General features: G+C 36.9%; 1 protein-coding gene across 2 annotated transcripts in view; it reads left to right on the top strand.

Annotated features, from left to right (window-relative positions):
* Nucleotides 1-20,499, top strand: part of GTF2A1 (general transcription factor IIA subunit 1) — a 28,653-nt gene extending 8,154 nt beyond the window's left edge. For both annotated transcript variants that reach the window (XM_075030039.1, XM_075030038.1), the window contains exons 3-9: nucleotides 1,301-1,508; nucleotides 3,898-3,962; nucleotides 6,119-6,194; nucleotides 8,017-8,150; nucleotides 9,031-9,351; nucleotides 11,508-11,597; nucleotides 16,166-20,499. In XM_075030039.1, coding sequence (XP_074886140.1) covers nucleotides 1,301-1,508; nucleotides 3,898-3,962; nucleotides 6,119-6,194; nucleotides 8,017-8,150; nucleotides 9,031-9,351; nucleotides 11,508-11,597; nucleotides 16,166-16,273 — 1,002 coding nt within the window. In that variant the 3' untranslated portion in view covers nucleotides 16,274-20,499. The remainder of the gene's footprint in view (nucleotides 1-1,300; nucleotides 1,509-3,897; nucleotides 3,963-6,118; nucleotides 6,195-8,016; nucleotides 8,151-9,030; nucleotides 9,352-11,507; nucleotides 11,598-16,165) is intronic.
* The last annotated feature ends 6,647 nt before the right edge of the window (nucleotides 20,500-27,146 follow it).

Here is a 27,146-nt window from a genome sequence, read left to right on the forward strand (position 1 = left end):
GTATGGTTTGTGGTTTGCAGAAGTATTGGTTTGGGGGAGTGGTACATAATGAATTGCACTGTGTCCATCACACTTTGCTGAAGCTCTCAGATGCAGAATTTTTTTACATACAGTGGGTTTGAACTGTTACCAAGGGTCCAAAAGAAAGGCGAGATGTTGACCTGAGCTCTAATGGGTCTCCTATGGCTTTCTTCAAATTCTTCTTGAGTAAAAGAAGCACTTTAAAAGGGAGAAGGCAGGGAAAAAAAAAAAGGAAGAAATAAAGTAAAAGGAAACTGGGAAAGTAGGTGCCTGCTTATCTCAGCTCTTGTGTAAGGAATTCTTCAGAAAGCAGCATGTCCCGAACTCTCGGTATTTTTGAAGTATTAAAAAATGGATGGAGTGGGAAAGAAATTTTGAGTTTGGCTAGACAGAAACAGGTGAAGACTTTCTTCCATGAAACCATGACCTGGCTTGGTGGAAATGGGCTGAGTGCTATAAGAAAAGCACCTTGATGTTTGTGTCACAGATGTGTTCTGCAAATGGCGTCAGAAAAGATTGAATAAGGAAAGACACAAGAAGGAAAATGAAGTATTGAAGGTGAAGGCTTTGGGAGATTTAAGCAGGATTTGAAATCAGGAGTTCTGGGTACATGTAGTCTTTTTGACTCTATGTATTACGGAATACTTGAGTTGCTGTCTTTTTGCAAGAGCTGCTTTTTTTTGCATCTATGGCTTTTCTTTGGAGATGTCAGCTGACATCAAGAACTGAGGGGCTGGAGAAGCTGAATTTGATATTGTGGTAGAAACTGTGTAAATGCTTGTACAGAGGCATTATCTTAGGTATACTGGTAGTATCTGTTGAAGTGTGTTATGAGGCAATAGTCTTTAAGCAACTTCTATTGAGCAGTTCCAAGAAGAAATGGCTTGAAGAAAGCTGTTATAAAGAATTATTTTTGTGATTAAAGAGGTAAGAAAGAAAGGGTAGAGAAGTGAAAACTTGAAGGCTAATTTAAAGTTACCAGTTTATCTCTATTTATTCTTCTATTAGGGTTGTTACGAATCTTCCACACTTGTAAGAATGTTAAAGCTTAAGCTTGGACTGACAATTCCTAAAGGATATTTAATTCCTCTTCTTAAAACATTACCTCTGTGGAGTTATCTCTTCAGTCTGTATTTGCCCAAGGGCTTTTTGGGCTAAGTAGACTGCAGAAGATAAACAGTGAAAACAAATTTGATTTTTGAGTACTGTCTTTATATTGTTAGAAATCCTGCTGAGTAAAAATCATACACGGAGATTTCTCTTTCCTTTTCCAAACTAGCTGTGGGAGAACAAGCTGATGCAGTCCAAGGCTGTAGATGGCTTCCATTCAGAAGAGCAGCAGCTTTTGTTGCAGGTGCAACAGCAGCAACAGCAGCAGCAGCAACAGCAGCATCATCACCACCACCATCACACACAACCTCAGCCACAGCAGACTGTGCAGCAGCAGTCTCAGCCACAACAGGTCCTTATTCCAGCATCTCAGCAAGGTCAGATTTACTCTCTAATCTCTCTGGCAGAAGACTCTCAAGCTAGATGAACTCCTTTACATATTCTAAATCTAGGGCAGGATGTTTATCTGATGGATAACTTTGTGTCTTTATGTTAAACTTTGTCTCTACTTGCCTTTATTTAATGGTTCAAGAGAGCTGTCTTGGCAAAAAGTATCTTCGTATTTGTGTCAGTCATAGTCTTCAGAAGATTTTGGAAAAGTTGAATTCTTCTCTTCATGTTTTCAGATTACATGACTTTCAGATTCTGTCAAAAATCCATTAGTAGCTTCGTAATTTCAAGTCAATATACATATGCAGTTGACAATTTAGTCATGAGGTAGTAATGTCATTAGGAGCAAATTAATTTTAAAAAATATGTTATAGTTTAGCATAAGTGGATGCTAGGATGTGAAAAATAGTGGTTTAACAGTCTAAGTATATGTAGGAGATGATTTTTCATGTTAGAACAAGCTTCAAGGGAAAAGCATAATGGCTGAGTATTTTTGTGGTCTTAAAAGATTGCATGCTCTGTAGGTGTGGATGTTCAAGGTATATTTTAGCTAGCCATAACAGTATTGTTTCTTGTAATTATTGTCTTGTGTATTCTGCATTAATAATTTAAGAGAAACATTTTCACCACTTACAATTTTATTTGAAAAGTAAGATAAATACTAATGGATTTTACTGCATATATGCTGTGTAAACAAATCTGCCACCTGTGAAATGCTTGAGTTTTCAGCGTGCTATTAAAATTGTGGCAAAACATATTTATCTGTGGTAGTCAGTCGCAGACTTCAGTCTTTTTATTGGATTTCATTGATCAGAACCTATGTTGTTATAGGTGTGATAGTTATGAGTTGATTCCCCGCCCACCCCCCAAAACCCAACCGCCATATATTCAAAACAGAAGAGAACTAGTCTGACAAGAACCTGTTGGTGGTGCTTTTTTGTGGGGTTTTGGGGGTTGGTTGGTTTGTTTGTTTGTTATTGGGGTTTGGGGTTTTTTTCTTCTTCTTATGGTACTTTGCATTTTGGCTGGACATAAATCAGTTTTGACTGTTTGGATAAAATTAATTTTGAGATTAAGACCCCTGAATACATGTGGTTTCAAATGATCTGGGTGTCTCTGCTTAAGTTACAGTCAGCAGAGCCTGGAAAGTCTAGTCACCAAGACCTCTAGTGGCTCCTTAGCTGAATAGCTGTGACTCTACTGACCAGATTTCCCTCCACTAATATGGAGGTCCATGTCTTCCTGTTTCTGTCTTAGGGTAGAATAAGCTTCTGCCTACAGTCATACACTTAAAACTGATTCATTGTTGCCCAATATTATGGCTTATGACCAAATAACAGTGTGGAGGCTAAAAGAAATTAGGGTATCAAAGCATGTTAATCAGAGACATGCAGTTTTATGAATTACTTATTTCCCTGTTCCATGGGGGGGATGGTGTAATAGTTCCTTGAACAACCCATTGCAGTCCCAGAGCAATCAGGATGATTGGCATGGTGATTCCTGCTGTCCTGTGTGTGGTCCTGGCACAGGGTCACAAGATTTCCTTTGGCTCTTTTGCCCTCCCTGGGTTCCCTGAAAGTTGGAGAGATGGCCTCAGATCTTGGTGCAAGGTTGTGGGGCTTCCCTCCCCAGAATCTTTTCAAGAAACTCTGTTACCCCCAGTATTCTTAAGTGTCCTTGGTTATAGGATTGGATGGAGAATACCTTGTTGATGATTAGTTTGTTAAAATTGCTCTGTCATTTTCAAATTTACTGGCATTGGCACTAGTACTGGCAACCTGCTTGTTTCATAGACTTGGTCACTTTTGCACTCCTAGGTGAACAGCAGGTTGATTGCATAGTTTAGCTATCTATTTCCTTTAGCACACCAAAACTATTCTGTTGTTTGGCACAGGTGGTTGTTCATATTTTATCTGCTTCTGCTACATTAGAAAGACAGTGAAGATCATAAGCTTATGCTAACAGCTATGCTAACTAGACCTAACTCAAACTAACTGCTGCATCCTGTTAACACACTTTTCATCTTGCAACAATCCTTGCTTAAGTCTGTTTTAAGATTTAAGTTTATCAACATTTTACTAATACCTTCAGTTTCAAAGATGTAATTTAAATCTTGCTGTACCTAGGGTCAGAATAGGTAACTGAAGCCCTTGAAATAAGATCTGTAAAGACAAAATAGCCATATTGCCTCTCAGAGCTGCTGTGGTATATTGTCTTGAGAGTAAAACTTACTAAGATCAGAGACTGCTCAGTAGCTGTTTTTGTTATGAAGCTCAGCTGATTTTTGGGTGATGTTCTTTCTAAGTTACTCTGGCTTGGGTGTTATTTTGGGCAGACTGCGTAGTTTTCATGAAATGCTATTTTTTTTCTTTCTAGCACCTCAGCAGCAGGTTATTGTGCCAGATTCCAAGCTGATACCGCACATGAATGCGTCGGGCATGGTAAGAAAAGCAGAAATTTACACATGCATACACTGTCATTATGTAAGTTGTTTTGATTAAATAGTAAACACAAATCTGGTATTATTCATCAGATGCTTAAAAGTAATTTAGGACACACTGGTAAAGCTGTCTACCATGTTTCTGAGTTTTGCTGATGCACTGACAATCTAGAAATAGTAATCCAGCACTTCAGTTTTGATAACAAATCCAGGACGTACCTTGATCCTCCGCTTTAGATGTGTTTAAACAAAACTTTTTTTTAATCAGAAATTGGAGTACTGTTGGTATGAATCTGCACCATGATGTACTCGTCATATACCAACACAACCCTATTAACTGATGCAAGCATACTGTATTTGTTAGAAGCAGCAAGAAACATTAACTACTCTGAAAATTAAGCTTATATCAAAAGAGAGATTATTTAGCAATTCACATCAATCTATTCTGGTCACGTTAATTTGATTCACTAATTTTGTAATAGCTTATAAAACTGAGTCTGGTCAGTTACCCTTTTCTTGCGGTTTTTATCTCTAGAGGTTAATTTTGGTTATCTTGTCTTGCTTTAAAAGCCCTGGCTTAATTAAAAAAAAAATTACTTGCAAAGCGATGAAAACAACAGCTAATAAAAGTTAAATATGTGTATTAAGACCAGAATTCATTACATTCTTACCGCTTTTATGGTAAAGGCACATGAAACAGTTTCATGATTAGTCAAAGCTGCAGCAACTTGCTTAGCCTTCACTTCTGCATTATCTGCTGACCTTACTATAGAAAAGAACCTGAACTTTGTTACTTAAATAGCCTGATTTACCCAGAGGCTGAGAGCACATTAACACCTACCTTTTTCTTTCATGTTTTACAACCATTTCGATGTGATTTGTAACTTCCCAAGTCCAACAGTTAAACATATTTTTCTGTCTCATTCAGTTAGATCTTGGTGATGGGTATTGCAAAAATGAGTATGCCATGCTTTTAAAACTGCTGCTGTCAAAATGTGAATGAATTGTATACTGTAGAAGACTACTGTTCAGTAAATAGTTACAGAATCGATCTGGAATTATTGTGTGTGTTTATTGGAAACATTTAAGTTGGTATTAAAGAACGGATCTGACAGACCTTGAATATCTTGAAGGGCAGAGAGTAATGAGAGTTTATTCATCTGCCTTTGGGACATGAGGATGCGGACAAGCACTTTTCAGTTTTGCATGGTGATCTCTAATTTTGGCAGTTGTAACTACTATATTGACCAGCCAATATGGGTTGATCATACGTCTTATGAACAGGAAGCATGCACTTTACCCAGTAATAAAGTTTAAATCCTTTCAGTAATAGAGAGTAATTGGCCATGGTTCCTTTATAGTGGGGAAAGGGAGGCTTTTCTGTAGGTAGCTGAAGTTAGACCCTTGAAATGGAGAGGTCTCTGGAGAAGTCCATCTCCCTCTGCAAGTTAAGGACTTAATGCGGATTTTTGCGTTTGGAGCTCCTGTAATTGTGTTGGAATTCAGTTTCCTTGTAAGTTCAAATTGTACCCATTGGGAGTCTTCAGCTTTCTCTTCTAACCAGCTGTCTTGAGAGAAAAAATTAGTCATTCTGTGAACAGTCAGTACACTGTATGCGTATGTTCACTCAAAAGAGCTGTGTTATGCAGGACTTGAAATGCAAATCATTTTCAGAATGAAGAAAAGTGCAAACCTGATTACTACTCCTCGTGAAAACAAGACAGGCAAACATGATCATTGCTTCAGTGCCTTATGTTTCTTCAGATTTGTAGGCCCATATCTTTAGCTGCTTTGAAAAAGTGTAAGATTGCTACGTGAGCAATGCAGTGTTGTACTCTATTAGTAGATCAGCAGAGAAGGCAGAGGAGAAAAAAATCTGCTGAGCTTGCAGATGAACCGAGAAACCACGTGGAGCTGGGTTAAGGTGTGATGCTTAGTGATTGTTGCTTCAGTCTCATTCCTATTAAGGAAGAAGGAAAATAATTTTTATATGTAGTATAATGTGCAGTTGATTAATGCCTGCATTTCAACAGCTGCAGAAACTTGTGTGCAAACGTTGTAAACAGCAATAAAAAGGTACATATTTTCAGGCAGTATGTTGTGAGATGTAACACTGGCAGTAATGTCTGTGGTTAAAAAGCTTTTCTTGTATTTCAGAGTGCTGCAGCCACTGCAGCTACGTTGGCTCTCCCTGCTGGCGTTACTCCTGTTCAGCAGATACTTACAAATTCAGGTGACTGTCTTAACATTGAGATCAAACAATGGTTTTGAGGGTGCTTGGGAGGGAGAAATTTTGGGGTTTACTCTCTGCTATACATTGTTAAAAAGCAGAACGTGGGAATCTACCCTTACAAGGTAGTGCAGTCTCTTCACTGGACTCCTGGATTCTTTTCCTTACTGGCTTGCTAGTCTTAAGAACCTTGTGGTTCTTACCTAACAGCGGTGTGGGTTAGATTCTGTGCAAGTTTTCCCTACTTTTTAGAGAAGTGCACGAAGCAAGAAGACGGGCAGCAAGAAGATGGGCATTGCTGTCTCTGCCCTTTGTGTATTTCTGAGCTTTGTGATGCATGATCTGAGCACAGATACTAGACTGGTTATAAAAGAGCAGGATCACTTCCTTTGCGACTTCAGATGAGGAATGTCTTAAGGTTTCTCATACCTGCTAAGCACCCATGGTGGAATTTCTGATTTTGCTGGCAATGCTAATTTAATTTAGATTTGTCATTTTTAAACACTGTCATGCTGTACATTTAGAACATAATTAAATGTTACTTTTATGAACAGCATATCTTATGCTTCATGTACTTTTGTATTACGCTGATTTTATAAGCTTGATTCTAGATCCATTCTGCGTGGATAGTAAAGGAGGATCTGAGAAAGTTCATTCTCTAGAATCAGTTGCTGCTTTTGCCAGAGTATTATCTAGTCTGCTCAGAATCACCTGGGACTTAACCTCCCTGCTTTAAACATTTGAATGTTTAATGGATATATGGTTGAAATAAAATTTAAATGTGTAGCTGTTCTAGAAATTCAAATCTTTCCAATTTTTAAGGAAGCACACCTATGTTTGTTATAGCATAGAATAAACTGTGGCTCACATTTGTTACAGTCGTAATTTTTTTTTTCTGCAGTTACACATATTTATAGTATGTTTTCTTAAAAAAGGGGCTAGGGTAGCCCCTTCAGATATACTTAGTTATTTCAGTAAATAGGGCTTTGCATTTTGCTGTGGAGGGGGAACAGGAAATAAAATCAGTTTTTGAGGGAAATGTATGAAGTTCAGGATTATCTAATTTAATTTCTTCTCTATCTTTCTGATCAGAAATGTGAGAAACTAATGTTGGACTATATCTTAGTTCTTGCTTTTCAGAGCTGGAGGCCATCTCCAAAGGTGTGTGAGTCTTAGACGTATTTTGTGAAGTGAGGAAAAGTATAGGATAATAAAAGAAAATCAAGTACAGGCATTGCGGGAACAGAAAGGAGAGGTGGATAGTAAGTGTAAGGATAGATTTTTCAAAAAGGCAACTGCACAATAATATTGCAAAGAAAGTTATGTGTAGAGGAATCTCTTGTAATGTGGTAATTGGAGGGAAAAGAGTCTGAGCAAAGGATATCATCTGACAGAACCCTGGAAATACCACAGTGTTAGCAGTGGATAGAGTTTTTGTGGTGTGAAACCTGTATTCCCGTTTTGGTATATGTTCATTTGTCTTTCTATCTGTAAAATCTGTCCTTTGAAACATGAGGTATGTTCATAAGAGGGAGCTAATATTTAAAATACTGTGCTGTGTTAAAGGATTAGACTTTGGCTGGCATATGTAAACTTATTTTTGGATTGCATACCTCATGATCATATTTAGATAGTAAACAACCCTATTAGCTCTTTGCTTGCGACACAGCTGCTATAGCATAGTATCTTTTCACTGGTGAAACTGAAACATAAATGCTCTACTTTAATTGTCATTGGTGGTCTTCCAGAAAGCAAGCTTCTAAACTAAGATAATCTTAAAAGTGAATTCCTACATTTGATTAATTTGATACTTACTTTATTACAGGCCAGATCCTCCAAGTGGTTAGAACTGCAAATGGAGCTCAGTATATCATTCAACCACAGCAGCCAGTTGTTCTACAGCAGCAGGTCATACCACAAATGCAGCCTGGTGGAGTACAGGCACCTGTTATACAGCAGGTAAGGAGAATTTTTTGAATAGGTACACTTGAAAGAGAAAAAATTATAGTAATTACTAAAGAGGCTTGCATTTTTGTGTGCAAATTGAAATAGAACACAAAGTCAGAAATGGTATATTTAAAAAAAAAAAAGAGAATTGTGTTAAGAAGCGTGTTTTTTAAAAATGAACAATTTTGAAATGTTGTTTTCAATGCCACCTTTATTCTAGCCAAATTCTGACTGGCTGGAGTTTAAAATTTCTTTTGTGTGTCCCCTGATGACAGTTATATTATGTGCGTAATCCTAGTCTACATCCTTTTAAAAATGTGTTTATTGGTTAAAATAATTGTGTGTCACATAACATAGAAGAAAATACCTAAAGCAAACAACCCCCCCACCCCCCCCTTGGTTATTTTAGTAGTGAACACAGTATATTTTACAAGGATTTTTGTTCATCTACAAGGTCAGCTGTGTGTCCAGATTGTAAGCATTGAATTTAGCATTGTGTCAGAGTTCTGTAGTTTAAGCATCAATAACAATTTGGAAAGAGTTTAAAGTTAAATGTTTTATAGAGAAGGTTTAAAAAGAATCTTTTACTTGAGTTTAAACATCCTCTGCTGTGTTTGAAACTCAGGTGTGGCGGTAGTGCTAGCGTTTTAGAATGGAAAGACAGTAGGTTTTCTTAGATTTAGCAATGCAAAGTGCAGGAAATGGAACACTGAGGAGTGAAAGAAGGTATGTTATTGAAGATTAAATTATATATCTGGTATAGGTTGAATATTTGTAACTCTTGTTTCTCTAATTAATGCAAGTCAAATTGATATGCTTTAATTGTTTTCTGTAAGTGATGTGGTAGTCTGTTACGTTAGCAGCCACAGTACTTGCAATGATATTCCATCAGGTTTTGGCTCCTATCCCTGGAGGGATTTCCCAGCAGACAGGAGTGATTATTCAGCCCCAGCAGATCCTGTTTACAGGAAATAAAACACAAGTCATACCTACAACAGTGGCTGCCCCTACACCAGCTCAAGCACAGATTCCTGCAGCTGGTCAGCAGCAACCACAACAGCAACAGGCACAACCACAAGCACCACTTGTTCTCCAAGTTGATGGAGCAGGGGACACATCGTCGGAAGAAGAAGAAGATGAGGAAGAAGATTATGATGATGATGAAGAGGAAGACAAAGAAAAAGATGGGGGTGAAGATGGCCAAGTCGAAGAGGTAAAGTTAACATTATTTCAAAAGGCTGGAGCATGCTTGTGTTTCGTTTCAATTTTTTTTGCAATATTTGAAAGAAAACTATATGCGTCAAATAATACTATATTCCAATAATTTTAAGAATATAACTTTTATCCATGTACTTCAAGTTCTTTATTTCCCATGTTGAAGTTGTGGAAACTGTATATATTAGCAAAGCACCTTGAAATGCAGCTGGGGAGGGTGGGAGACTCGGCAAAAACTGTTAATTGTCATGAATGCCCTTTTAAAAACTTTGGTAGTATTTCTGATGTTATGGAGAGGCCAGCCATGAAATTATGAAACCCTCATAAGCAAACAGAAATAGTCAGCTCCACTTGGGACTGAGTGCATAAAAAAGCAAGGTGTTAGGAAGATTGACAAAAAGGAGACCATATATTTAGTTCACTGAGGGGACCAATAGATGTGGTCTGACCTGTACTTTACTGACTATTCCATCGCTTTCTATCACACTACAACAAGCCTGAGAACTCAAATTTGATTATAAGCACCTTCTAGAAACACATCTGACCTTGATGTAATGAAATCAGGAGATAGGAGCAAGAGTGAATATTCATTGTAACTTGTTGCATTCTTAACAATATGTGCTTAATTTAGACTTTGAATTTGCTTGGTTTCAGACTTGAGCCAGTGGTTCTTACTACGTTTTGATGCGTTGTACAAAAAGCCCCACAAGAATAAGAAAATAAAAAAAAATGGGGTCAGGGGGATACTAATAAGCTAAAAGTTCTGTTATTTCAGTCTCTGACAGGAAACCTGGTACTCCCCAAATCTATAGCTAAAACTATACCAGCATTTTGAACTGTCAGATCACTTCCACAGTTCTCTGCAATTATTTTAAGAATGCATTTAAAATGCCAATAGGAGGAGTAGCATTTCATAGTCTCTATCACCCATGCAGTATATGCAGGTAAAACTTCTAATTTTTGTCAAGGAGTTAAGTCAGGTTTTCTGTAGTACATCTACAGTGGTGTCTAACAGTATTTTTCTGTTACAACTTACAGGTTGGGTTCACATCACTTTTCCATTATATTGATCAGCACTGATGTCCATTTGAATGTTTTAATAGTTGCCTTACTAAGTATAGGTCATCATGCTTATATAGTAAGTGTTCTTTAATAGTGCCTTAATGCTAATGTTCTTGTGGAAATTTTTTTATATGCCAAGACTTTATTACCAGCATGCCAGAGATCCCCTGTTATTTTTTGCTACCTTTGTTCATCAGCAGTTACTTAATGAGTGGACCAGTTCCTTAAAGCTTTTGAAATCACTTAAATATGGCATTACTTTGGAAGGAATTAAGACCTCTAGTACACCTTTTTCTTCTCTCACTAGCATCTCCCCTGTTTAGCTTACATATTTGGGAGTAGGTGGGAAATGAGGATTATATAGAAGACTTCAGAAAAGTTGTTTTGCCTTTATTTAAAGGTTGTTTTAGCTTTTGAAATGTTTGTTATTTACATGAGATAAAAAAAAAAAAAACAAACCAAATTTCTGCTGGAACAGAGTGTTAGCAGAAAGAGGAAAAAATGAAAGTAATTTTTAAGGGACATGAAAATACATTCTAGAAGGTCTGGAGAAGTTATTTTGTATGTGTGTATGCAAGATCATCTGAAGGCATCTTTTCCCCTCCTGTAAAAACTTTCTGCATGTGTTGAGGTCTGTTTCTGTTTGTGGTACATCAAATGTGAATAAGTCATGGAGTTTCTATTTTTAATGGCACATAAGGAGTGATGTGACTAACGTCGCTTTTCCATTGCTTGAATGCTTTAGAAAAATGAAAATCTGCATAATAATTTTTTTGTAAAGACAAATTGCAAGCACCAGAATGTTTACAGTAAAGGAGCAAGAATGGTTGTGGTGACAAAAGGCTGCAGTGCCCAGAATCTGGCCTGGACACTGAAGTTCCAGAACAAAATTGGTAAGGATCTCTTCTCAGGATGGAGGGCAGGAAGGAAGAGTATATACATCAGCCCTCTACTGGAAAGCCTAATACTGCCCACCTCAAATGCATTTTAGGTCCTGTTTTTCGTAGACAAGACTGCAGCCTTGTGTGAATAATCAAAGTAACAGCTCTGATCTTACTAAACAGCATAAGTTTTTGCATGTGTTTCTTTCAGGAGCCTCTTAACAGTGAAGATGATGTGAGTGATGAGGAAGGACAAGAACTGTTCGATACGGAAAATGTTGTTGTGTGCCAGTATGATAAGGTAATCTCTACAGAACAGAATCCAAGAATTCTACTTTCTCTGTTCTTCTTCCTATCAAGTTACAATTTTTAAGTAATAACTTTGTGACTGTTAAGTACAGGTAGATCTGTAAAGATTGTAACGTGAATAGTAATATAAGAATTAGCTATTTGTTTTTAAAACAGGTTTGTGTGACATGTTTGTACTAAGCTTGGTAACAAGTAAAGCTTAGAAAAATTTGGCTGCATTTTCTTTTCTTTCATCATGTCTTTTTGTGACGTTTAACAAAAGGTCAGTCCTCTGGGCTCAGAAGTGAACTACTGTAAGTAAGTTTGTACATTTGCTGTGGCTGTGAATGGAGGAAGTAGTCATTATGATTTAGACTTGTGGAAACCTGTTCCTTGATTACTAAAAATACATGTTTGTGGTGATAGAATAGTTATCGGAGGAGAAGGTTCTTTCTGTGCTATGCGTTCTTCACTGAAATGGCAATGTGGAATGCTTTTGCTTATTTTGCTTTAAATTCTGCTGAACCGTCTTGCCGACTCTATAATGACTAATTTCTTCTTGCATATTTGCCCTGGAATATGCAAGGATTCATCCATGTCTGGAATTGTTTTAAATGTGTCTAGAGGATAGCAGACAAATTTTTACTGAGTTAGTACGTAGAAAGATTATTCAATGCAGATTTTCTTTCTTTTCCTATGCCAGAAGAATTGGACTGTGATGAATAAGGATCCTTTTTAAAGCAGAAGAAAATCTGTAAGCTTGTTGAATAAAAAATCCTACACTGCGATGAATGGCTTGGTTAGAAAATCTTCAGTTATGCCCAGACTCTGCTTAGACTTGTCATCAGATTCAACAAAGAATTTAAGATAGAGGAAAGTGGTATCAGTATCTCCATCCTAGCCTTCTGTCCCCTCCAGACTGTAATCCAAAACTGTTAGTTTCAAGGCATTTTGTGAGGATAGTGAAGGACCTTAGAATAGCAGTCAGAAAAGATTGTTGGGAGTTGCTAAAGCTGAGCAACAGGAACAACAGGAACTACTCTGAAATCCTCACCCTCTTAAAAGTTAAGAATATGAACTCCGTAGGGAACAGTGTCCATCATTAACCTCTACTGCCATGTGCTCTGAAAGGACTTAATCACTTATCAAACAATTGTTGTTCAGTTTGTCTCTATAAAATACACAGGATCAACTCAGTTGTTCTGACTAGAGTTCCCTCTTGCACAGTGTCCTACATCAGCTGATGGTGGGTGCCTCTGGAACAATGAGACAAGGGCAAACAGGTAGCCATGGTCATGTAAAGCATTTTACCATCCTTCTGTGAACTGTCTCTTGAGGGAGAGAGAGTGGCTTTGTATCAAGTGGCCAGTAGATGATTTTTTTTCCTTAATTTGTCAGAAATTAATTTGATTATTTTTTGAATCCTTGTAAACTTTGTCTTATGACAAGAAGTTTCATAAATGAATTCTGTGATGTGTGGAGAATTACCTAGTTTTTAACCGATTAGTTTCATATGATACCCTAGTTCTTTATTTAGAAGAGTGTTTCCTCTGCTTTCTTGGTGCCTTTTATGATATTGCAGACCATCATAAGCCTCCTCAGTCATCTCTTTGAAATCAGAGCTACACTTTGCTTGGTTATTTGTGCAGCTGTCTAAACATTTGATTATTCTTACTTTCATTCTCCAGATCTGTTTTATTCTTCTGTCTCTTATTTGATACAAGTAGGTAAGGTTGAGGGAGGATCAGAGCGATTCATAACACAGGTGAACCTTCAATTCATTAAGTAGTATAGCAATGTTCTGCATGTGTGCTTTTGACCCCACTGAACACAGAGCTGATGTTCTCAAGGAAAAGTCTTAGAACATTGGGATCTCATTCCTGACTTGTAATTGTCAGCTCAAACCCATCATTTTTTCTTTCCATGTAAGTTGGAATTGTTTTTTCCATTGTTACTACCTTCATATACATTGAATGCCACCACTGTTTTATTACACAGTGAGTTAGGGCAGTAACAACATTCTGCAGCTCTTCAGTAACTGTTCTTTTGTATCATCAGTGACGTTATGTCATTTTCCAGATGATTAGTGAATTCTTAAACCATGCAGACTCCAGCCAGCACAAATCTCTTCTGGAATGATCTCATTTCACTGTAAAAACAGCATTCTTACCCTTGTTTTCCCATCTTTATTCAGTTATTTATTCATCCGAGGACCTTCCTTCTTACCTCATGGCAGCTCAGATGCTTCTGATGAGGGTTTTTCATTGAATGCCATTTGGAAGGGCAAGTAGAGTATATAAGGCAGACCTTTCCTTGTTCATTTATTTTTTGTTGCCACCGGCTTTTTAGCTTAAAGTGAGCACACACCAAACAATAGTACTAATAATTGATTGAGTGCTATGGTTATATCTGTTCTGGTGCTACTTTACTGTTTGTTTCTACAGCACTAGTAGTAGTAGGTGGCGAGACATTGTGTCCTTGATGGAAATTGAAAAATTGCAATGGGGTTTCCTTGTTTTTATGCCTTTTGTAAGATTTTCTTAACTTCTTTTAGATCGCCGAATTATATTTTTATGTTTTATTTGCAAAATTTATGATAATCTTTTCTCTTTTGGACAGCATTTCAGCTTTCTGAAAGACCTTTGCTTTCTTTGAATATCTTCTTGTCCTGCTGCTTAATTGTACTGGTGGTCTTTTGCTCTTTCTGATGCCCTTTTTGATAGGTGGCAGGTATTTATCTGCTCTGTGCTTACAGTATGTGGGGGCTTTTGGGGGGTGGCTTGGTTTTGTTTTTTTTTTTAATTTTTTTTTCAAAATTTACTCTTCTACCTTTAGACTGAATTTTGTTCAGTTTCCTTTAGTTTTAAATTAAACATAAGAACATAAATTTAGTTGCACACTCTTCTAGTGGATTTATTGACTTCTTATTACCCCTGGGAAAATGTTTGCCTTACATAGTTGCTGTTAGTTCTGGTGATATTTTCCAACTTAAGCCCTGCACACTGTCTTGAACCAAGAAAAGAGTTGTGTGGTTTGTGGGTTCCTGACTTAGCTTCTTCATGAAGTAGGTCTTGACTGTATAGTATCTAAACAGCCTCAGTACTGCACATTGATGTTTACTCAGTAGGCATAAGATTCCAATACTACAACTATTTCTTGTCCTTGTATCTTCTCTGATCTCTTTCATCGCGTGGTCAGCCTGCTTCCCGTAGTCAGGCAGTATTTGTTTGGGAATAGGCATGAAGAAAGAAGATTTCTGTATGGAATATTTTTGTAAAGAGAATATGAATAAAACTGTTGTTTTATTCTTTGTCTTATCCTACGTCAACAGGAATATCCATTATAACCTGAAGATCCATTATGTCACAGAATTTGGACTACCTGGGGAGCAAGAATGGCATGAATGGCCTTTTTTTTTTTTTTTTTCCTTTAAAATTTTTTCACTATGAGGGTGGTGAGACACTGGAGCGGGTTGCCCAGAGAAATTGTGGAAGTCCGATCCCTGGAAGTGTTCAAGGCCAAGTTGGGTGGGACTTTGAGCAACGTCATCTAGTGGAAGGTGTCCCTGCCCATGGCAGGGGGGGGCGGAACTAGATGATCTTCAAGGTCTTTTCCAACCCAAACCATTCTATGATTTTTTTTTTTCTGTCCTAGTATTTGTTGGGTTGTTGCAAATAACTGGACTGATTTCCCAGATTAATCTTACAAATTTCTTTTAAACAAAGCCTTAAAAGGGCCAATATTTTAACTGGGAAGACTATAGGTTAAAGTTGAAGCTTCATGCCATCATCCCCAAAACTGGAGATGTTACTTTTCTCACTTGACACTTTACAATGAGAATTGGGATGTAAATTGTATACAATGACTTACCATTGAGGAGAAATTATAGAATATAAGACTAGTACATATATTCTATATCATCTTGTGCATTTTGTACCGTAAGAGATTTTCAGACTGAAAACTTTGTAAATAATCCACTTGCCTTTTAACCAAAACTTAACTTTCGGAAACCCAGAGTCAAACTCTAATATTAGAAGTAGAAAGTTGAATAGGCCTGCTATCTATCTATACATAACATAATCAAACTAGTTTTCATGCAGAAGAGGTGCAAATAATAAAACTTGGTGTTTGACTATTTCAGGGCTCGTTTAAAATGTTAGTCTTTCTGTTACAGTGGTTGAAATGGGGATTTCTGGCTTTCAAGTGGAGTTTTGCGGCTGTAATAATCAAAGATGATTTAATCAAATTAAAGCAGCACAGGTGGATATACCTCTCTTCTTCCTTTCCAACCACCTCTAAAAATGTGCTATAAGCTTTGGATTTTGGAATGCCTCTGTGCTTGTGTGGTTTTGTGACAATTGCTGTCCCTGGTTTAAAAAATGAAAACAGAAAATACTGCTATATGTATAATTAGGGTTTTTTTCATAGCTAAATGCAGAATTGATTTTCAAGATATTTGTAGTAATTTAGTAATGTATGTCTAATAGTTATTTTCATTTTTTCTTGCCCTTGTAATTTACTTAGGCATTATTACCTATTTCTGATGCAAAGTAATAGTTCAACTTTTTTCCCTGTTTTTAGATTCATAGAAGTAAAAACAAATGGAAATTTCATCTCAAAGATGGCATCATGAATCTTAACGGAAGAGATTATGTATTTTCCAAAGCCATTGGGGATGCAGAATGGTGAAGTTTTAAAAGACAAAACAAAAAAAACTCCCTGTAAAAGGAAAAAAAATCAAAAGCAGGAAAGGTTGAGACTTGGACGTATACTCCAATCAAAACGTGTATCTGCACATCGGAAATAAACAAACAGAAGTATTGGAACAAAGGTAAAATGTGGCAACAAAGACACTACTTCAGATGAGCAAGCCATGGACTGTAGCAGCTATAGCATTGTCTGGGAGCTGGTTTTGTGTGTTAGGAATACCTTAATTATCAATTCTACATACAGGTACCTACAGCTGGTATTTAGCATGTAAGGCTTTGTTCCCCTTCCCACCCCACCCCCTTCCCTTGATTTAAGATTTTAAATACTTCTTCCACTGATTGAAGGAACTCTTCCCTTTGATAGATTATTAATCTGAAAATGCTTATTGTGTGTACAAATCTTTGCTTTGAACACTTCCTTTTGGTAGTGAGGATGGTCAGAATGTTACTTAAAATGCGTGCAAGCTTTGTACAGAAGGGTAAGAATTAAGGTGTTAAATTTTAAATAACTTGTATAAGGAAAATATTTTTAATTCTGATATGTTCATTAATTATTATATCTATTTGTTGTTTTCAGTTCAGTTCCCCATAAACAGGTTGTTGTTCCTAGCAGTTGCAAAATGGTAAAATGATCATCATTTATATTTCAAAATTATTTTAATTTCGTATAAGTGATACCTTTTATTTAGGGCTGTATTTTTTAAATACTAAGCACCTGTAGCTCCCTGCAAAGAAAGTCAGATTGCTTAACTTGTTAATTATATTCTTGCTGTTTGGTGGTGGTTCAGCATCACTGAGTTGAAACGAATAATATAGTTTCCATTGATTTTTTTTTTAAAACTTTTTTTTTAAAAAGGCTTTGGAGACCTTTTGAAACAAATGTGTAGGTAATGGCATAATAGATGCATTCCTTCACCTGCTTACTACACATGTAGTCCAGACATCCACAAATAATTCAGCAGAACATAAGAATGACTGAATTTTTAATATAGGAAATCACATAAGAATTCTAACGTTCTGGCTGCAACTCTGTTAATCAAAGATCTGCTTTACTAAAAAGTATAGCCATAAGTTACTTGCAGCAGTTAACCTCTCTAAAGTTTCCAGGTGGCATGTAATTTCATGAAGAGAGCTGCACAGCTTTGAGAACACAAATTTTGTTAGAGTATCTTTAGACTGTCTTGGTAACAGAAAATCAAGCAGTTGGATGCACTAAACCTTGTGTAGTCACTTTTTCACTTGCCTTTTCCAGAGGTGTGGTTTTTGTGGTGGCATTTTTTTATTGTGGGGGTTTTTTTGTTTGTTGTTTGTTTGTTGGTGGGTTTTGGTTTTTTTTTGTTGTTCTTTTTGGGTTTTTTTTGTGTGAAAAGCAACAAGGTTGCTCCCCCCTCCTTCCCTTCCTCTCCCGAGAAGTGAACACCTTTTCTTCATGCATAGATTATTCTTGCAAACTGTGCTTTCGGAAATGCAGTTACTTTTGAGTGAGGAGAGGGAATGGGCATTATACTTCAGAAACTGTTGCGGAAGGAATGTTCATGTGGCTTACCATTTCAAAAAAATTTTATGTTTCATTGGGTGCTTAGAAAGATGACAAAAAAAGGACACAGCAAAGATAATTTTAACTAAATTGGGAAGACTTTCAGAAGCAGACTTTTGAACCATGATTTCTGACCTTTTTATGGTTGAGAATGAAACTTCTAAAACATTATTTAACAAAGTCACAAGTGTATTTTAGCAGTATATGACTGCACTAATTTTCATTCTGTCTGATTTACTTGCCTCCAAGAGCGTTCATAATCTCAGTAGTATGTAGAAGACTCAAAACACATTGTAAAGAGGGTTTTTTTGGCTGTGATTTTGTACACCTGTGCTCTCATTGATACAGACTAAAACTGCCTGTAGGCTATATCTAGAGCCATATGGTTGTTAGTAAGCCATCTACATACATAACTTTATGAAAAGTTAATTGATGTTTCTTCTAATTCATTCTTAAGTAATGGATTTGTCATTTAGAGTGCATTTTTGGCTTGGGGCTTCAAGGTATCTCAACCTCATTGGTGTCTGCTTTCTTCTGAACAAAGCAGATATTTTTATTTTTTTACCACTGTTGACACTTCTATGTACAACTGCAATGAAATCAATAATGTACCAACTAATTCCTTCCCTCACCTTTTCCATATCTGTTACCAACAAGTCTTAAGTATTAGACTTCAGAAAAATTCCCGTTAACGCTGCACAACCAAACCAATAAAAGGAAAAAAAATCCCTTTAGCTATAGATTCCTGTTTATACTACTGGAACCCAGATTACTTGTACAACGCTTTGTTTTCATACATCTTAGTGATTTTTTTTCATCCACATATGTATACTAGAAGCTGCATAGCCTTTTTATTTATTTTTAAGGGATAGCAGAACTTTAAAGATAACTTAAGCTTAGCCTGTTCTGAAGGATGTTAGAAGCTTTCTGAACTTGCACAGTCTCTTGCAAGCTAATTGTATGGTATGCTTTTCAAATAAGAAGTTTTGTCTTCAAATACAAATACCTGTGAAGTTTTCGGAAAGCCAGTCAAACATGAACATACCAAACTGTGCTCTTATTGCTACATCAAGTGTTCCTTTTTTTTAAATCAAGAAGCATGTTTTAATTTCATTTTATTGTAGCAGCTTGCTGTAAGAATGTAGTTTGCTTAATTTTATTATTGTACTTGAATTTTTAATCATGGTTTTAACAATGTAACTGAACAGACCATTTCATTAGGTTCCAAAGAAACCATTCCTTTCAGAGCGCAAGGGATTCCCATGTTCGTAGTTCATAAATGATTTCCCCTGCCCCGCCTTGGAAATAGATTTTTTGGTTGTTTGGTTGTTTTTTTTTTTTTCCCCCATTTAAATAGTTCAGTATTATGGAAACAATTGATGATTTCAAGAGGGCTTATGTTAAAATTTGCACAGATAATGGAGCACCTTTTTATGATGGAAAAAACGGGGAAAGATAACTTCATAATTATAACCATGATGGCTGGTGGAAACTTGTAGAGCAACTGGGCAAAATTGGGAGTCTTGTGCCTTTTCAGCTTGCAGAATACCTGTTTTGCCAGTATGACAATACTTTTTTTTTTTTTTGATTTCTGAGAGAGTAAATTTCCTGCAGTGCTTCAATAAGAAAAGCAACTTTTTTGCTCTAATTCTGTTGGGTTTTAGTGTGTGCAATCATTTAAAACATCTAAGTTGAAAACAAATTGAAATATGTTTTCTTTTAAGGAGATAATAGAGAATTTAGTCACATAAGGAACTTTATATTGGACTATTTAAATAAAATATGTTTTTATTCCCCCTCAGTTGCTGGTTAGCGACAAGATTTCTTTGAGGCTTCATACTCCTTGTTCCTGCATTGTACTCACAGGTTGCATTTGAACATCATTCAGTTTCCTAAACACGATTTAAAGTGATAATTGTGGTCTGAGTTTATTTCCAAGAATATGATAGGTGATTCTGAAGCACAGTTTCTAGAGAAGAGCAAAGAACACGTTGTGTCGTGTAATGGATTTTTTTTATAAATGTTTTTTCTATTTCTGCTGAACAATTAGGAGTGTTAAAGTAGACTTCATTGAGTCTGTGAAAATAATTCCACTGCCTGGGAGTTAGCAGTAATTATGTCACCACATAACACTACCAGAGTAAAATTTCTTAATTCCAGTGGAGGAGTTAGAGACCTTGTTAACTAAAGTTCATTTTGATTCAATCTCTTCAATTTGTAAAAGCTCCTTTAAAAACAATAAAGCCCCCCAAAATTTTCCCCAAAGCAAAGCTTCTTAATAGAATGCAATAAGATGTCCAGGAAGTGAACAGTGGTTTTAGGATAACGCACACTGGATTGATACTGGGCTGCCTTACACAGCTTCGTGGGGTTTGCTGTGTGCCACTCCACCCCACCCGTGCACCCCCGACTGAAATTAGATTTCTCTTCAGACTTTGAGATCAGTGACTATACAAGATGAAGAAACTTGCATATTGTTATGTATTGGTGTCTCACATTTAAAGTCTCATTTTCTCATTGCTGTGATTGGTTGGGAACTGTGTAAAAACCAGTCCGTTGGTTTCCCTGTTGTCTACTTTTTTCAGGCAGTTCATGCAGTGTGTCTTTTAATTATTATTTTGTGGACTTGACATTGTGGAACAAAAGGAGCTTTTTTTTTTTAACAGGAAGGACTACCTTGGGTTAGCTATATATGTACAGTCATCCAATGAGACATGTTCCAGAGTGCATAGGGTACCAATAGATTATGGAGTGGGGGAATATCCTTTTTTGCTGTTCTGAGCTACTATTGTCAACTGCTGTTGTACATATACTGTTATGTGTAAGGGGGTAAATATATTTATTATGTTTGTAAAATTCATTCTGTACAATTGCAGATCAAGGTTGCTCCTCTGTGATATACAGGATATTATGTTTCAAAGGCCATGCTTGGAATACGATTAGAGAACTTAGTATTTTGATGTACTAAGACCTATTTTAAGTTTAATATTTTGCCTTTGCAAAAACTTTAATTAAAGATGTTATTTAAAAATGTTTGCCAGTTCATTTACTATCTTGCATGTGCATTTGTTTAATATGTGGGGCTTAATGACTACTATGTAATAACGCCGAATTTCTGAATTTATTTTCATCACACACAGGTAGCTTCACTGTCACCTACTTGTTGAGTTTGCCTTGTGGACTTTTCCATTTAACATCATCACAATGTTATAAAAAAAAAAAAAAAATCACATTTTAATCTTGAGGCCAGAGTTCTATATTTATTTAAAAATTTTCTCTCTATGGTAATTTGAGACTTAGGTCTTGAGACAAGATTGGTTGAATAACTTGTGCCATCTGGATGTTAATCCTGTAAATGGAAATACAAGACAATATTGAGAAGTAAAATACAGAGTTCTTGGATGACAGCTGACTGATCATAAAGGCTTCATCTTCATCAGTTAAACTGGTTTGACAGAATTGCTTTCTTGTAAGCAGGTGATATCTTTTTAGTTCTTGGCTAAAAGCAGTATCTTGAGACATGACTTGTGCTTTATTTTTAAACCTAAATTTTGAACTTGAAATTCTAAATATAATTGGAAAGAATGTAAGCTATAGACTATACTGCCTGTAGGTGGGGTTGGACTTTTGGAATGCAGTGATTCTTAAGTAATCTTTTAGCTATAGTGGTGTAAAGGTATAGCAAACCAAGATCATCAGGAGTGTTATTTTCCTAATACTCAAGGTGGGGGGGATTCCCTAATACTTTCCTTGCCCTCCAGCCCTCAACACTTGGCCAAGTCAAAAAAAAACCCAATACTGCTTTTCCCTTAAAATTTGCCTTACTTGTCATCTTGAAAAGGATTTGGAGATGATTCTGGATAGATAACTATCAGAAATTATGATGTTTTGCCAAATAAGATCATTGCAGTCTGAGCTTGTATACTGTGTAAGAAAAAAACAGCTTGGAAGAATGGCCTGTTTTTCTGGCCAAAATATTTTCAGAAGGACCCTAAAAAGAGGAGGGAAAGCAGAATGCTGACAAATTAGTAGCAAACTCAAGTTGAAACACAAAAAAAAGCTGTGTTTCATCCCTGTAAGGAAAGATGAGAACATGGTAATTGTGAAGGTTAATTGTGCTCTCCCAGCTGTGCATGAGCAAAGTATTTCAAGAATATTTTGGGGGCAAAATCAAGTATATTTAAAAATCCCTGATTTTTTTTTTCTATCAGTTTGATTTCTTTATGGCTTTATTATTTTAATTGCAGAGGTATCGGAGGATAAGAATCTTGGGATATTAGCATAGCTTTCAGTATATCCCCATTTAGTTTCAACTACACATCATTGCTTACAACTTGATTGAAACTGTATCGGCTTTGGAGTTCATGTTTTGTTTTTTCTAACCGGGACTTTTGTTTGTAAAATACTCTTTTAGAGACTGAAGGTCTTGCTTCTTGTTTTCAGAGCAGACTCTGTCATTGTTTTTCAAACTATTTTTTTCACCATTAATGGGATTATGCCAAAACCATTCTAATCCTTTCAGATGTAATGACATCTATAGTACAGTCAGATGAACTGCAGTTCAACTACTTTTGACCTTCAGTGTGGATATATAACATTCAGAAAATTGTTTTTATGATGATTTTTTCTTTAGAGTGAAGACTTTCCCAATTATTTTCTGTGAAATGCCTGTGCAATTTTGTCTTCTTACATAGTATAAAAGTGCATGTCCTTGCGTGACCTGAAAGAGAATTATCTGAAATAATGAGGTAATACGGAGAGAGAATAAATAATTGAAAATAACACTTTGCATTACAAATGATACTGAGTTGCCCATTTACTTACATAGGTCAAAACCCCCTGTCTGAAGATGTATGTTGAACTGGTATTTAAAAATGCCTTTTGGTAATAACTATTTTAAAAAAATACATAGCTGTGTGTATTTGGTTTACACTTTCTAGTTTTTGTTTCCATTTTTAGTTCAGTTTTGTAAACAAAGTTACTGAAATTGAAAAGAGCAAGTGTTTAATTTGGATAAGTATATTTCAATAACAAATCCAAAACAAAGACTATCATTAAATTGTAAAAATAAAACAAAAAATCTTGTAACAGAAAAAATGTGTTACATGTGGACAGACATGTGATTCTGTCAAGATAGAAATGCTTTTCCTTTGCTAGAGGTGCCAAATGAAGCAGAACTGTACTGCGGACAAGCCCTCTAGATGTACGGGAACAGAAGACATGTTTGAATCCCCAGAGAGTTGGGATCCTGCTTTACAAGTGCCAGAGCTGGCAGGATTTAATGCTAAGGTAAAGAAAAACCCTTCCCAGCTGGTGATGGAGAATATGTTTTGGACTAGCAAAATAAGGAAGGCAGTCTTTTCTGCTAAACCACCTGGCTTCCTGATTTTTTCAAAGGCTTATTCCCATTTCTCCTAGGAATCCTGCTACAGGGTCCCAGCAGATAGGGCTTCTTGTGTGTCCTGCCATACCGATGTCTGAGGATTTCATCCAGACCTTTCCTCTTGGAGGAACAACTGGCTGACTCCAGGTGGGCTGTCCGGATTCAACAGGTAATGTGTTCTGGGAAGTAAAGCATTTCTAAAAAGGATGTGTCAGAATTCACCCTGTGGAAATTGCTTGTAGATTTTGTTCTGTCTTGGGTTGCCTTTTTTCAGAAAGCTCGAATTTTTGCAGGATGGAAGCTCGCTCCTTCTGAGCTTACTTTGTTCGAGCTTTTAACAAAGATGAAGCATTAGTGCTGGGAATAATATTTCTGACATAGTATTTTTTGTGGACTGAATTTGTCTGATTAGAATAACTTTTAATCTTAAAACATTTAGTGTCTAGTAAAATTCTGTGTATGTGTAGAGAGTTGACAAATGGCTTGATAAGTGTGATGATGGTACTGACATTAAAAATCGGTTAGCTAAAGAAGAAATATGTTCACATCCCAGACACTTCTGCATATATTGCTTAAGTTGGTTTAGGGAGGGAGCAGAGGGAAGGTGGAGCACTTCTGAATTTTAGCAGATCAAGTTGCTGTAAATGTTTATTCAGAGTATTTTTTGGCTTTCATTTTCTGTCCTAAATCATTGCCGTATCCTTAAACAGCTTTGTAATTTCTCCCTGAGGTTGCTGTGTGTATGTTGCTATGTAGCTTAAATAACTTTAGATAATAGGTAGAAAATGTAAACTATAAAGTACTTCATCAAATAAAGCCTGGGGTTTCTTCCACAGTAGAGAAAGGAGATGCAAAGAGAATCTGGAAAGAGGAAACAGAGAGCACAGAGGATAAAGGTAAAAGAAGGTAGCTAGCCTTTTAAAAAAATCAAAGATGGAGTGCAAACATATTTAGTTGTTGAAAGACAAGTGTATGTAAGGAATAAAAACCCCTACTTTTCTTTTTCCTGGACTTTTCATTGGAAGGTGCATCTGCCACTGTGTCAGCCACCCCTCCTAATTGCCTTTTATCAAAATACACTTCTTGCTGCTTTATACTGACATATCATTGCTGGGTTTAATTGGCTAAAAAAAGAATTGATCTGTTGTTTCCACAGCTCCCTCTAGGCAGCAGCAGTAATCCACATATGATTTAGGGAGTTCTTTCACTACAGTCAAACTGAAACCAGCACTGTACATGCAGCACAAATAGAACCTTCATGCTGCTTGGTATTTCAGTGCTATCGTGCATATGCCAGTCAGCAACAAGCTGTGGAGAAGACAGACATTCAGACAGTGCCTCAGAATTTGCAGTGAGAAGTTTTTTGTTAAAACTCGTGTTACTGCTTGGATTTGATTTGTTGCAGCTTTGCCTCCACAAAAGACAGGGAGTGCTGTCATTTTTCTTTTCAAAGAAAAGCCGCTGTCATTTCAGCTGAAACTGTTCAGCTGTAAGACAGCCAGGATGGGTTTGGCAGTCTAGCCAGTTATCAGTCTCAGTGTTTGCAACAGGGAGGCTCTTCTTGGCAGCAAAGTAGGTCTTACAAAAAGTATCACAGTATATATATGCAAGTAACGATCCAGCAATTCCAATCACTTTGTAATGACTGTTTAGTGAGCTCTTAGATATGTGTTGTGAATGAATTTGACATTCACAACAGATTTCTTTCTGTAAAAGAGAGAAGAAAAACAGAGAACATGGAGGAGACCCTTCATCACAGCTGCGTAGTGAATAGCTGAGGATCAAAATGAGTGTGCTCCTCCTCCTGTAGCTAATTATTAACAAAATTTCATGAGCTTCAACTGAACAGCACAGATGTGCAACAGGAACGGTATGACTTCAGATGACCACTCATACAAGGCTTGGCATTGCATATAATCGGGCTAGCACAGAAAGCTCCTACACAAAAAGTAGGGTAAGATTCAAGTTGATACATATTAATCCTGCAGAAGTTAAGTTCTTGGAAGGAGTAAGTTCTGGATATGGCCCTGATGAGGTCCAAGTCCTGTGCTACAGTTGTTGAGACTTCTATGTTTTGGAATAGTTACCCAATATTTTCAGGGTGGAAAATAAGGACAAGCAGTTACAAAAATTACAAATTTCCACAGGATTGGTATCCTGTCTAATCTGAGAACCTGATAATTTGAGGTACTGTGGCAATTCATACCAATGTGTGTGCATGGGGAAGGGACAGCTGTGGGATGGGGATAGGAAGCTAGAACTGATTGGGTTCTGCTGATGAAACACTCTGTGTATTGACCTCATAGAGCCTCCATTTGTTCACTTTCACATCGTGATTTCTAATTGCACAAAAATAAGTCAGGTCAGATGGAAGTGACTAAATGGATCAAAAGTATTTCAGCTTTATGCAGATGTATTATTGAATGAGTGTGAATTCTAGGTTGATGATGCTGTCAGAATCTCTTAGTGTGCATCTCTAAGACCTCTTAACCATCTTCTGTTCCAAGGCCTGATGATGGCCTTTCAAAACCTTGTGCCTTAGCCCACAAAGCCTACATCAAAGTGCATATGTCATGTTTTCAGAATCCCTACCAAGGAGGAGCAGAGTGCATAATGGAAAGACATGATAATCCAACTAATTTTGTGCCTGTGTCGGGATTTTAACTGTGACCCAGAAACCATTTGATTACTGAATGGTTTTAGAGTGAGGATGCCTGGCATCTGTTAGAAAAACAATACAGATTATGCTGCTATTACTCATCAGTCTGCCCAAACAGCTTGGAAGGGAGGGTTTGGTTCATTTTAACACATAAGCATAGGAGGTCTGCTCAAATCAACTTCACTTTATAAGGAGTTTTTTTGGTACAGGTTTTTCAAAGCCTATGCTCTAAGCATTATATTTAAATTATCCAGCAAGGAAGGAAATGGAAGTGCATTTCATTTATGTTAATAAACCAAAATGCTATGATAGTGATTTGAAATTTACTTTTTATTACTTGTGCTATTTTCAGATTCCAGGATACCACAGCAGGGTGTGCTTTACTTTGACTATAGCTGACCTGTTGCAGATGGTGTCATCTAGAACAGATGCCTACTCAGTCAAAACCCCCACATCTCTCTATAGATAGAGATAGAGGAGACTAGCAGAGGTCAGCTATAGCCAGTTTAAATTAAATTGCTCAAAGTTCCAAGTCCTCATGACAAAGGCTCCAGCTCAGCTTTACAGCTTTTTTCTACAGTGTCTGAGAATGAAGAAATATTTCATAGTGTATGTACTACCAGCAAATTATGCAAATAGAATCACAGAAGTTTATGCAGAGAAAATAATAGCTTTCTCTGCCACCCCGAAACAGGATTTTCTGTTCCCCAGTCTGAAATCTCAGAGCCAGCCGAAGCCCTGAAGAGTGGTAATATTGGTTCTTCCCATTTCTGTGCAGGGTTTTGAGAGGAGGCAGCTAGGCTCTGTCCTTTCACTTGAGCCATGAGGTCAAATCCATTGGGGTAGTGCTGTGAACAGGGGATAAGCTCTTCACTCAGCTGGGGGTTTTTTCATCTGCATGGGCTCTGTGGTCAGGCCTACTAAAGGAAGGTGCAGTTGAAGCTGTCTTTGCAGCCTGAGTAGGGGAACTGCTTGAACACAAGAGAAGTGGCTGCCATGGAACAGACCAAAAGTCTTTTATCTATGCCAGAACCCTGATTGTGGTAGCTGCTAACAATGTGTGGCGAGCGAAGCATAAAAGAATAGGCAAGCATGTATGATACACTCCCCAAGTACTCCCTCCCATCTGCCATGTATTTGCAATTCAAAAGCATCCTGGGACAGTTTTTGTGGTTTTAGTATTTTTCCACAGATTTCTGAGTATCTCCATAAGCCCATGTGAACTTTATTACCCACAGCAGCCTTTGACAAGAAGTTCAGTAACTCAGCTACTC

The sequence above is a fragment of the Buteo buteo genome, chromosome 6, assembly GCF_964188355.1.
Source record: "Buteo buteo chromosome 6, bButBut1.hap1.1, whole genome shotgun sequence".
In the NCBI taxonomy this organism is placed as follows: domain Eukaryota; kingdom Metazoa; phylum Chordata; class Aves; order Accipitriformes; family Accipitridae; genus Buteo; species Buteo buteo.